Consider the following 13,341-nt stretch of genomic DNA (forward strand, 5'->3'; position numbering starts at 1 on the left):
TGAACTACAATGTGACTATCAATTCCATTTCAAATAGTTACATTATGGACATTGATCTACATGCAGTCAGATAATGGGTGAGAGTTGGGGATGGTGAGCTTCTCACCCACTCAAAAACACATCTCCACTGCCATCCTCACAGGCAAATTGGCCTAGAAGGAGCTGCAGCCCAATGTATTTTCATTACATTTGATATAACTTACAATAGATTGTGCTGGAATACATTTTGGTTTGTGTGTTATGCTAAGTATTTATTTTGAAATATTTACATTATTATAGGAATACATTTTGACACACAGTTCACACACAAATATACATGAATTTATGCAAAACTTGCCATGGTGTGTGTCAGTCATGTGCACAGGCAAAACATTTCACACACAAATATAGACACGTGTCACACACACACACACACACACACACACCCTTTCCTGTTATGCCTATATACTTCACTTTTTCTGCTGGGTAGCATTTCTTCATTTCTCAACCAAACCTGATTCAGTTTTCCAGACAGAGAGGGTTGGTTACAGATAACAAACAGTTCCTGTGTTGTCAGGACTCCATGCCCCTATACAGATAATAGCCCTGGTGTTCTGTCAGAACTGTGCACCCTGTGCTGGCCTGCACCAGACTCTGCTCTGATAGCTCATCTGTATCTGTGGCAGGCGGTAACCGCTAACATAGCCAGGCGCTAACTATGTACCTTGCAGGTTCTTCCTAATTTGAGGGGGAGTTAAAGGTTAAAGGTCACTGTCTCATGACGTTGTTCAAATTCCTAATACTAAATTATGAAATATGCTCAATTTAGTTCAGGGTGAATACCATTAATGCTAGTACACTTACTCACCAGATTTAGTTTGGCTTGATTTCACCACACCAAATCAAACCGGTGAATAAGTAAAAGCAAATAAATTCAGTGTTCACTCAAACAATTGTCTTAAAAGATCTCTCTAAAAAATTTTTTTTCCTGCAACAGGGAGTCAGGTTTGCGTTCTTCAGTGTGTAAGCCTACAAATTTAAGTAGGCTTTATGTCTAGATTTGGGTCAGAGAAGTGTTTAGGGCGGGCGGGGGAGGACCAGTGGAACTGGGTTAGAGGGTTCTGAAACACCCCTGGGTCTCTCCTCCCCTCCGCCAGATGTGTCTAAACCCTAACTTCCTGTTCACAAACCCTGCACAGGAAGTGAAACGATGGCCACAAACGAAGCAGGTGGGACAGGGAAAGAGAAGTGGGAAGAGAGAGGGAGATCCTCACCATATATTAAAAGTTTCCCCATATTTGATGAAGGTTGACATATAAAACAGAGGAACAAAGATACATATAGGGTAGGGGGGACATTCAGAGTGCGAGAGAGAGAGAAAATGTTTGAAAGAGTGAATCACGTGTGTGTTTTCTTTTTCTCACAGCCTGCAGTGTAACTATCCACAACCGCTGTCGAGACACGTTGCCAAACTGTGCCAAAATGAAACAGAGGGTAAGAGATAACATGAGGATGTATATACAGGGTATTCGGAAAGAATTTTAGAATGCGTTCCAGCCTTATTCTAAAACGGATTAAATCGTTTTTCCCCCTCATCAATCTACACACAATACCCCATAATGATGAAGCAAAAACAGGTTATTAGAATTATTTACTAATTTATTAAGTATCATAAAAAGAAATCACATTTACATAAGTTTTCCTATGCTTTTACTCAGTACTTTGTGGAAGTACCTTTGGCAGTGATTACAGCCTTGAGTCTTCTTGGGTATGACACTACAAGCCTGGCACACCTGTATTTGTGGAGTTTCTCCTATTCTTTGCAGATCGTCTCAAGCTATGTCAGGTTGAATGGGGAGCATTGCTGCACAGCATACAATGATATTTTAGATGATTCTGTGCTTCCAACTTTGTGGCAACAGTTTAGGGAAAGCTCTTTCCTGTTTCAGCATGACAATGCCCCTGTGGACAAAGCGAGGTCCATACAGAAATGATTTGTCGAGATTGGTGTGGAAGAACTTGACTGGCCTGCACAGAACCCTGGCCTGAACCACATTGAACATCTTTGGGATGAATTGAATCTGACTGCAAGTCAGGCCTAATCGCCCAACATCAGTTTCCCACCTCACTAATGCTCTTGTGGCTAAATGGAAGCAAGTCCCCACAGCAATGTTCTAACATCTAGTGGAAAGCCTTCCCAGAAGAGTGGAGGCTGTTATAGCAGCAAAGGGGGACCAACTCCATATTAATGCCCATGATTTTGGAATGAGATGTTCGACGAGCGGGTATCCACATACTTTTGGTCATGTAGTGCATATGTATACAGGGGAAGTTGGACATTTACATACACCTTAGCCAAATACATTTAAACTCAGTTTTTCACAATTCCTGACATTTAATCCTAGTTAATATTCCGTGTCGTAGGTCAGTTAGGATCTCCACTTTATTTTAAGAATGTGAAATGTCAGAATAATAGTAGAGAGAATTATTTATTTCAGCTTTTATTTCTTTCATCACATTTCCAGTGGGTCAGAAGTTTACATACACTCAATTAGTATTTGGTAGTATTGCCTTTAAATGGTTTAATTTGGGTCAATTGTTTCGGGTAGCCTTCCACAAGATTCCCCACAATAAGTTGGGTGAATTTTGGCCCATTCCTCTTGACAGAGCTGGTGTAACAGTCAGATTTGTAGGCCTCCTTGCTCGCACACACTTTTTCAGTTCTGCCCACAAATTTTCTATAGGATTGAGGCCAGGGCTTTGTGATGGCCAATCCAATACCTTGACTTTGTTGTTCTTAAGCCATTTTGCCACAACTTTGGAAGTATGATTATGGTCATTATCCATTTGGAAGACCCATTTGCGACCAAGCTTTAACTTCCTGACTGATGTCTTGAGATGTTGCTTCAATATAGCCACATCATTTTACATCCTCACGATGCCATCTATTTTGTGAAGTGCACCAGTCCCTCCTGCAGCTAAGCACCCCAACAACATGATGCTGACACCTCCGTGCCTCACGGTTGGGATGGTGTTCTTCGGCTTGCAAGCCTCCCCCTTTTTCCTCCAAACATAACAATGGTCATTATGGCCAAACAGTTCTATTTTTGTTTCATCAGACCAGAGGACATTTCTCCAAAAAGTACAATCTTTGTCCCCATGTGCAGTTTCAAACCGTAGTCTGGCTTTTTGATGGCGATTTTGGAGCAGTGGCTTCTTCCTTGCTGAGCGGACTTTCAGGTTATGTCGATCTAGGAGTTGTTTTACTGTGGATATAGATACATTTGTACCTGTTTCCTCCAGCATCTTCATAAGGTCCTTTGCTGTTGTTCTGGGATTGATTTGCACTTTTCGTTCCAGAGTACGTTCATCTCTAGGACCACAGAACACGTCTCCTTCCTGAGCGGTTTGACGGCTGCGTGGTCCCATGGTGTTTATACTTGCGTACTATTGTTTGTACAGATGAATGTGGTACCTTCAGGCATTTGGAAATTGCTCCCAAGGATGAACCAGACTTGTGGAGGTCTACAATGGTTTTTCTGAGGTCTTGGCTGATTTATTTGTATTTTCCCATGATGTAAAGCAAAGAGGTACTGAGTTTGAAGGTAGGCCTTGAAATACATCCACAGGTACACCTCCAATTGACTCAAATTATGTCAATTAGCCTATCAGAAGCCATGACATAATTTTCTGGAATTTTCCAAGCTGTTTAAGTGCACAGTCAACTTAGTGTATGTAAACGTTTAACCCACTGAAATTGTGATACAGTGAATTATAAGTGAAATAATCTGTCTGTATGCAATTGTTGGAAAAATGACTTGTGTCATGCACGAAGTAGATGTCCTAACCGACTTGCCAAAACTATAGTTTGTTAACAAGACATTTGTGGAGTAGTTGAAAAATGATTTATAATGACTCCAACCAATAGACATTATGGAGTATTGTGTGTAGGCCAGTGACACACAATCTCAATTTAATCCATTTTAAATGCAGGCTGTAACACAACAAAATTTGGAAAAAGTAAAGTGGTGTGAATACGCTCTGAAGGCACTGTATACAAGCATGTAATAATATGTGGTATATGATATTGAACTGTACTCTATGTAACCACAGCAACAGAAGATGGCTCTCATGAGGAACAACTCAGCTCTGCAGAGCGTGACCCTTCGTACCAAAAGTCAGTACATGCAAATGCGCACATGTATGCTACATACTTCAAATTCTTTTTTACATATGCAAAGGAAAACGTATTTTTCACTATTGGGTTGGTTTGTAATAACAATCCGTTTTGCAATTGAACAAAAGTATCTGTAGTTTCACTTTTGAACTCTGAAATTGCATCTGACTCCTTTTTCATTATAAGAGTTTCCCTTTTATAATATTTCACTATATTTCTCCTCCTCTTCTCCTTCCTCCTCTATTCCCTCCTACTCCAACTTTATCTACTCCTCGTTAGCCCCCATGATGAGGGAACGCCCCAGCTCTGCCATCTACCACTCTGACAATCTCCGCCAATCCTTGCTGGGCTCGCGCCGCGGACGCTCCGGCCTTTCCCTCTCCAAGAGTGTCTCCACCAATAACATTGCAGGGTGAGCCCCGCCACTGCCTGCTCATTGGTCAAAGCACAAAAAGGGGGAGGTTACGAGGGAAACCACAGTCAAACTTGTAATTGACATTAATAGTGACATCATGCCACGTATAGACTTTTCATAGTAGAAATGAAAGTCCCACTCACTAGTTAATATATATACAGTGCCAGTCAAAAAATTTGGACACCTACTCATTCCTGGATTTTTCCTTATTTTTACGATTTTCTACATTGTTGAATAATAGTGAAGACATCAAAACCTTGAAATTAAACATATGGAATCATGTCGTAAGCAAAAAAAGTGTTAAACAAATCTAAATATATTTTATATTTGAGGTTCTTCAAAGTAGCCACCCTTTGCCTTGATGACAGCTTTGTACACTAATGGCATTCTCTCAACCATCTTCTTGAGGTAGTCACCTAGAATGCATTTCAATTAACAGACACATCTCAACATCAACTGTTCAGAGGAGATTGCGTGAATAAGGCCTTCATGGTCGAATTTCTGCAAAGAAACCACTACTAAAGGACAACAATAAGAAGAGACTTGTTTGGCCCAAGAAACACGAGCAATGAAATCTGTCCTTTGGTCTAATGAGTCCAAATTTGACTCAAATTTGACTAATTTGTGAAACGCAGAGTAGGTGAATGGATGATCTCCGCATGTGTGGTTCCCACCGTGAAGCATGGAACAGGAGGTATGCTGGTGTGGGGGTGCTTTGCTGGTGACACTGTCAGTGATTTTATTTAGAATTCAAGGTACACTTAACCAGGATGGCTAACACAGCATTATGCAGCGATATGCCATCCCATCTGGTTTGTGCTTAGTAGGACTATATTTTGTTTTTCAACAGGGCAATGACCCAAAACACACATCCAGGGCTATTTGACCAAGAAGGAATGTGATTTATTGCTGCATCAGATGACCTGGCCTCCACAATCACCCGTCCTCAACCCAACTGAGATGGTTTGGGATGAGTTGCACCGCAGAGTGAAGGAAAAGCAGCCAACAAGTGCTCGCATATGTGGGAACTCCTTCAAGACTGTTGGAAAAGCATTCCTCATGAATCTGGATGAAAGAATGCCAAGAGAGTGCAAAGCTGTCATCAAGGCAAAGAGTGGATACTTTGAAGAATCTAAAATCTAAAATATGTTTTGATTTGTTTAACACTTTTTTGGTTCCACATGATTCCATATGTGTTTTTTCATAGTTTTGATGTCTTCACTATTATTCTACCATGTAGAAAATAATCATAAATAAAAAGAAACCTTGAATGAGTAGGTGTGCCCTTTTGACTGGTATTGTATATTCAACAAAAATATAAACGCAACATGGGACCAAGTGTTGGTCCCATGTTTAATGTACTGAAATAAAAGATCACAGAAATGTTCCTTATGCACACAAAACTTATTTCTCTCAATTGTTGTGCACAAATTTGTTTACGTCTCTGTTAGTGAACATTTCTCATTTGCCAAGATAATCCATCCACCTGACAGGTGTGGTTTATCAAAAAGCTGATTAAACAGCGTGATCATTACACAGGTGCATCTTGTGCTGGGGACAATTAAAGGCCACTCTAAAATGTGGAATTTTGTCACCCAACACAATGCCACAGATGTCTCAAGTGTTGAGGGAGCATGCAATTGGCATGCTGACTGCAGGAATATCCACCAGAGCTGTTGCCAGATAATTTAATGTTAATTTGAGGAGTATTTCTGTCTGTAATTAAGCCCTTTTGTGGGGAAAAACTAATTCTGATTGGCTGGGCCAGTCTCCCCAGTGGGTGTGCCTGGACCCTCCCAGGGCAACTCATGGCTGCGCCAATTTCGAGTCATGTGAAATCTATAGATTAGGGCCTAACAAATGTATTTCAATTGACTGATTTCCTTATATGAACTGTAACTCAGTAAAATTGTAGAAATTGTTGCATGTTGCGTTTATATTTTTGTTCAGTGTGTGTGTGTGTGTGTGTGTAAGTAAGTATGTGTGTGTATATACAGTGCCTTGCGAAAGTATTCTGCCCCCTTGAACTTTGCGACCTTTTGCCACATTTCAGGCTTCAAACAAAGATATAAAACTGTATTTTTTTGTGAAGAATCAACAACAAGTGGGACACAATCATGAAGTGGAACGACATTTATTGGATATTTCAAACTTTTTTAACAAATCAAAAACTGAAAAATTGGGCGTGCAAAATTATTCAGCCCCCTTAAGTTAATACTTTGTAGCGCCACCTTTTGCTGCGATTACAGCTGTAAGTCGCTTGGGGTATGTCTCTATCAGTTTTGCACATCGAGAGACTGACATTTTTTCCCATTCCTCCTTGCAAAACAGCTCGAGCTCAGTGAGGTTGGATGGAGAGCATTTGTGAACAGCAGTTTTTAGTTCTTTCCACAGATTCTCGATTGGATTCAGGTCTGGACTTTGACTTGGCCATTCTAACACCTGGATATGTTTATTTTTGAACCATTCCATTGTAGATTTTGCTTTATGTTTTGGATCATTGTCTTGTTGGAAGACAAATCTCCGTCCCAGTCTCAGGTCTTTTGCAGACTCCATCAGGTTTTCTTCCAGAATGGTCCTGTATTTGGCTCCATCCATCTCCCCATCAATTTTAACCATCTTCCCTGTCCCTGCTGAAGAAAAGCAGGCCCAAACCATGATGCTGCCACCACCATGTTTGACAGTGGGGATAGTGTGTTCAGGGTGATGAGCTGTGTTGCTTTTACGCCAAACATAACGTTTTGCATTGTTGCCAAAAAGTTCAATTTTGGTTTCATCTGACCAGAGCACCTTCTTCCACATGTTTGGTGTGTCTCCCAGGTGGCTTGTGGCAAACTTTAAACAACACTTTTTATGGATATCTTTAAGAAATGGCTTTCTTCTTGCCACTCTTCCAGAAAAGGCCAGATTTGTGCAATATACGACTGATTGTTGTCCTATGGACAGAGTCTCCCACCTCAGCTGTAGATCTCTGCAGTTCATCCAGAGTGATCATGGGCCTCTTGGCTGCATCTCTGATCAGTCTTCTCCTTGTATGAGCTGAAAGTTTAGAGGGACGGCCAGGTCTTGGTAGATTTGCAGTGGTCTGATACTCCTTCCATTTCAATATTATCGCTTGCACAGTGCTCCTTGGGATGTTTAAAGCTTGGGAAATCTTTTTGTATCCAAATCCGGCTTTAAACTTCTTCACAGCAGTATCTCGGACCTGCCTGGTGTGTTCCTTGTTCTTCATGATGCTCTCTGCGCTTTTAACGGACCTCTGAGACTATCACAGTGCAGGTGCATTTATACGGAGACTTGATTACACACAGGTGGATTGTATTTACCAATATTAGTCATTTAGGTCAACATTGGATCATTCAGAGATCCTCACTGAACTTCTGGAGAGAGTTTGCTGCACTGCTAGTAAAGGGGCTGAATAATTTTGCACGCCCAATTTTTCAGTTTTTGATTTGTTAAAAAAGTTTGAAATATCCAATAAATGTCGTTCCACTTCATGATTGTGTCCCACTTGTTGTTGATTCTTCACAAAAAAATACAGTTTTATATCTTTATGTTTGAAGCCTGAAATGTGGCAAAAGGTCGCAAAGTTCAAGGGGGCCGAATACTTTCGCAAGGCACTGTATATTTATATATATATCTCCGTTTGTACTTTTGTTGTTTTCTGTGTACTCATACATATGTGGATGGTTTCTGTGTGCATGTTTGTGTTTACTGCATATGCATATGGCATGTGTATATTATACATGTTTATTGGTGCATGTGTATATGTGTATATATGTATATTTGTGTTTTTGTCCTGGCATGTGTCCTCGTCCATGCCTCTGTATAGGAACCTGAATGATGACTCTCCCTTGGGGCTGCGCAGGATCCTGTCCCAGTCCACAGACTCGCTCAACTTCAGGAACAGAGCTATGTCCATGGAGTCGCTCAACGACGAGGGTAAGACCCAGGGATGTGGTTGTGCCTTCCTGGGATTAAACGTGGGACATTTGTGCTATGTATTTGCTACTGATCTTAAGCCTAGGCATACAGATTGTGTAACTTATGCAAGTCTTTGGGTCTGGGATAAGGTTGCATCCATTACATAGGGAAAGCCTCAGGGATTTTGGGTAGACGGTAAAAGGGATATTGGCAACTATCATGTCCATGTCTACATTGAAAATGTTTATATGAAAAAAGGATGAATATATATTCATTGTCAGGAGAGATTTTAAGACAAATAGAGGCCATTTGTTGTTTACACTGGATGAATGTTTTACTCTCTCAGGAGAAGTGTACTACGCCTCCATGCTGGAGGAAATGGAGATTGAGGGGCGGGATTTTGAGGCGGACTCATGGAGCATGGCGGTGGACTCGGGCTACCTGCAGACGCATCGCAAAGACATCATCAAAAGGCAGGATGTCATCTATGGTGAGAGTGGTGACATGCACTGTACGTCTTGAACCTCTTTCCCTTTGTGGTGAAAAGTTCATGGGCTGGGCGATGGAAAAAGTAGCAATTGCAGAGGCTGCTTGTTTCAGATCATGGCCACCATCCACTACTGTTGTGCCCTTGAGCAAGGCACTTAACCCCGACATACGTAGCTCCAGGGGTGCAGCTGACACTGTGCCTCCTCCCAAATGTTCATATGTGTGTGTTTCTGTCAGGTGATGTGTTTCTTTCAGGTGATGAACAGAGCAAAATATTAATTTCCTTCGCTAGATGGGCAATTCTATTGTCTATCCCCATGTTACATGATTGACTCTTTCTTTGCGTTTTTTGTCCCCCGCAGAGCTGATCCAGACAGAGCTGCACCACGTGCGGACACTTCGCATTATGGAGCGGGTGTTCCGCCAGGGCATGCTGGAGGAGGTGCAGCTGGAGCCGGGCGTGGTGCACGCCATCTTCCCCTGCCTGGACCGCCTCACTGGCATCCATGTACGCTTCCTGGCACAGCTGCTCACACGGCGCAACCACAGCCTGCAGACTGGCAGCACCTACAACTTCACTATCCACCAGCTGGGAGATGTGCTGCTGGAACAGGTGCAGTAGGTAGACAGACATGGACATTATACCAACTGCCTTATGTGATGTATACATTTACCATCCTATATCTATCCTACCCTGCCTTTCTAAGCGTCTTCGAAAGCCAAGTTATCAAACAAATCACCGACCATTTCGAATCCCACCGCACCTTCTATGCAATCTGGCTTCCGAGCTGTTCATGGGTGCACCTCTGCCACGCTCAAGGTCCTAAACGATATCATAACTGCCATCGATAAGAGACAATACTGTGCAGCCGTATTCATCGACCTGGCCAGGGCGTTCCACTCAGTCAATCACCACATTCTTATCGGCAGACTCAACAGCCTTGGTTTCTCAAATGACTGCCTCACCTGGTTCACCAACTACTTCTCTGATAGAGTTCAGTGTGTCAAATCTGAGGGCCTGTTGTCCGGACCTCTGGCAGTCTCTATGGTTGTGCCACAGGGTTCAATTCTCGGGCCGACTCTTTTCTCTATACATCAATGATGTCGCTCTTTCTGCTGGTGATTCTCTGATCCAACTCTTTGCAGACGACACCATTGTGTATACTTCTGGCCCTTCTTTGGACACTGCTAACTAACCTCCAGATGAGCTTCAATGCCATACAACACTCCTTCCGTGGCCTCCAACTGCTCTTAAATGCAAGTAAAACTACATGCATGCTCTTCAACTGATTGCTGCCCACACCTGCCCGCCCGTCCAGCATCACTACTCTGGACGGTTCTGACCTAGAATATGTGGACAACTACAAATACCTAGGTGTCTGGTTAGACTGTAAACTCTCCTTCCAGACCCACATTAAGCATCTCCAATCCAAAATTAAATCTAGAATCAACTTCCTATTTCGCAGGAAAGCATCCTTCACTCATGCTGCCAAACATACCCTCGTAAAACTGACTATCCTACCGATCCTCAACTTCACCGATGTCATTTACAAAATAGCCTCCAACACTCTACTCAACAAATTGGATGCAGTCTATCACATTACCATCCGTTTTGTCACCAAAGCCCCATATACTACCTACCACTGCGACCTGTATGCACTCGTTGGCTGGCCCTCGCTTCATACTCGTCGCCAAACCCACTAGCTCCAGGTTATCTACAAGTCTTTGCTAGGTAAAGCCCTGCCTTATCTAAGTTCACTTGTCACCATAGCAGCACCCACCCGCAGCACTCGCTCCAGCAGGTATATTTCACTTGTCTTCCCCAAAGCCAATTCCTCCTTTAACCGCCTTTCCTTCCAGTTCTCTGCTGCCAATGACTGGAACGAACTGCAAAAATTGCTGAAGCTGGAGACTCTTATCTCCCTCACTAACTTCAAGCACCAGCTGTCAGAGCAGCTCACAGATCATTGCACCTGTACATAGCCCATCTGTAAATAGCCCATCCAACTACCTCATCCCCATACTGTATTTATTTATTTTGCTCCTTTGCACCCCAGTATCTCTACTTGCACATTCATCTTCTGCACATCTACCACTCCAGTGTTTAATTGCTATATCATAATTACCTCGCCACTATGGCCTATTTTATTGCCTTACCTCCCTTATCTTACCTCATTTGCACACACTGTATATATACTTCCTTTTTTTCTACTGTATTATTGACTGTATGTTTGTTTATTCCTTGTGTAACTCTGTGTTGTTGTATGTGTCCAACTGCTTTGATGTATCTTGGCCAGGTCGCAGTTGTAAGTGAGAACTTGTTCTCAACTATCCTACCTGGTTAAATAAAATATATATTTTTAAATTCATGTTTAATTTAACCTTTATTTAATTAGGCAAGTCAGTTAAGAACACATTTTTATTTACAATGACGGCCTAGGAACAGTGGGTTAACTGCCTTGTTCAGGGGAGAACGACAGATTTTTTTCCTTGTCAGCTCGGGGATTCGATCTAGCAACCTTTTGGTTACTGGCCCAACACTCTAAACACGAGGCTACCTGCCGCCCACCCATCCTAATTTGTCATTCATTCTTTGTAAGACCTGATCAACTATCTGGCCTTGATGGTCATATGTAATCTTAACTACAGTCGTGGCCAAATGTTTTGAGAATGACACAAATATGAATTTTCACAAAGTTTGCTGCTTCAGTGTCTTTAGATATTTTTGTCAGATTACTGTTTTTGTTATTGTTACTATGGAATACTGAAGTATAATTACAAGCATTTCATAAGTGGCAAAGGCTTTTATTGACAATTATATTAAGTTAATGCAAAGAGTCAATATTTGCAGTGTTTACCCTTCTTTTTCAAGACCTCTGCAATCCGCCCTGGCATGCTGTCAATTAACTTCTGGGCCACATCCTGATGGCAGCCCATTCTTGCATAATCAATGCTTGGAGTTTGTCAGAATTTGCGGGTTTTTGTTTGTCCACCCGCCTCTTGAGGATTGACCACAAGTTCTCAATGGGATTATGGTCTGGGGCGTTTCCTGGCCATGGACCCAAAATATCGATGTTTTGTTCCCCGAGCTACTTAGTTATCACTTTTGCCTTATGGCAAGCTGCTTCATCATGCTGGAAAAGGCATTGTTCGTCACCAAACTGTTCCTGGATGGTTAGGAGAAGTTGCTCACGGAGGATGTGTTGGTACCATTCTTTATTCATGGCTGTGTTCTTAGGCAAAATTGTGAGTGAGCCCACTCCCTTGACTGAGAAGCAACCCCACACATGAATGGTCTCAGGATGCTTTCCTGTTGGCATGACACAGGACTGATGGTAGCGCTCACCTTGTCTTCTCCGGACAAGCTTTTTTCCGGATGCCCCAAACAATCAGAAAAGGGATTCATCAGAGAAAATGACTTTATCCCAGTCCTCAGCAGTCCAATCCCTGTACTTTTTGCAGAATATCAGTCTGTCCCTGATGTTTTTCCTGGAGAGAAGTGGCTTCTTTGCTGCCCTTCTTGACACCAGGCCATCCTCCAAAAGTCTTCGCCTCACTGTGCGTGCAGATGCACTCACACTTGCCTGCTGCCATTCCTGAGCAAGCTCTGTACTGGTGGTGCCCCGATCCCGCAGCTGAATAAAATTTAGGAGACAGTCCTGGCGCTTGCTGGACTTTCTTTGGCGCCCTAAAGCCTTCTTCACAACAATTGTACCGCTCTCCTTGAAGTTCTTGATGATCCGATAAATGGTTGATTTAGATGCAATCTTACTGGCAGCAATATCCTTGCCTGTGAAGCCCTTTTTGTGCAAAGCAATGATGACGGCACGTGTTTCCTTGCAGGTAACCATGATTGACAGAGGAAGAACAATGATTCCAAGCACCACCCCCCTTTTGAAGCTTCTGTCAGTCTGTTATTCGAACTCAATCAGCATGACAGAGTGATCTCCAGCCTTGTCCTCGTCAACACTCACACCTGTGTTAACGAGAGAATCACTAACATGATGTCAGCTGGTACTTTTGTGGCAGGGCTGAAATGCAGTGGAAATGTTTTTGGGGATTCAGTTCATTTGCATGGCAAAGCGGGACTTTGCAATTAATTGCAATTCATCTGATCACTCTTCATAACATTCTGGAGTATATGCAAATTACCATCATACAAACTGAGGCAGCAGACTTTGTTAAAATTAATATTTGTGTCATTTTCAAAACTTTTGGCCATGACTGTAAACTATACAGCCAGAGGAGTATGGTCCTTCCCTGGTTCCTCTCGAGGTATTCTTCCTTCCAGGGAGTTGATCCTAGCCACTCTGCTTCTGATTGAACTTTGGGGTCTAGGCCAGGGTACTTTAAATAT

The 13,341-nt window shown here is 42.4% G+C and overlaps 1 protein-coding gene across 4 annotated transcripts in view; it reads left to right on the forward strand.

The window, feature by feature from the left end:
- Positions 1-13,341, forward strand: part of LOC110496356 (rho guanine nucleotide exchange factor 2) — a 79,508-nt gene that overhangs the window by 34,379 nt on the left and 31,788 nt on the right. For all 4 annotated transcript variants that reach the window (XM_036952906.1, XM_036952907.1, XM_036952910.1 and 1 more), the window contains 6 exons: positions 1,406-1,473; positions 4,093-4,156; positions 4,436-4,568; positions 8,404-8,513; positions 8,842-8,985; positions 9,347-9,597. In XM_036952906.1, the coding sequence (XP_036808801.1) occupies positions 1,406-1,473; positions 4,093-4,156; positions 4,436-4,568; positions 8,404-8,513; positions 8,842-8,985; positions 9,347-9,597 (770 nt within the window). The remainder of the gene's footprint in view (positions 1-1,405; positions 1,474-4,092; positions 4,157-4,435; positions 4,569-8,403; positions 8,514-8,841; positions 8,986-9,346; positions 9,598-13,341) is intronic.

This window comes from Oncorhynchus mykiss, chromosome 18 (genome assembly GCF_013265735.2).
Source record: "Oncorhynchus mykiss isolate Arlee chromosome 18, USDA_OmykA_1.1, whole genome shotgun sequence".
Taxonomy (NCBI): domain Eukaryota; kingdom Metazoa; phylum Chordata; class Actinopteri; order Salmoniformes; family Salmonidae; genus Oncorhynchus; species Oncorhynchus mykiss.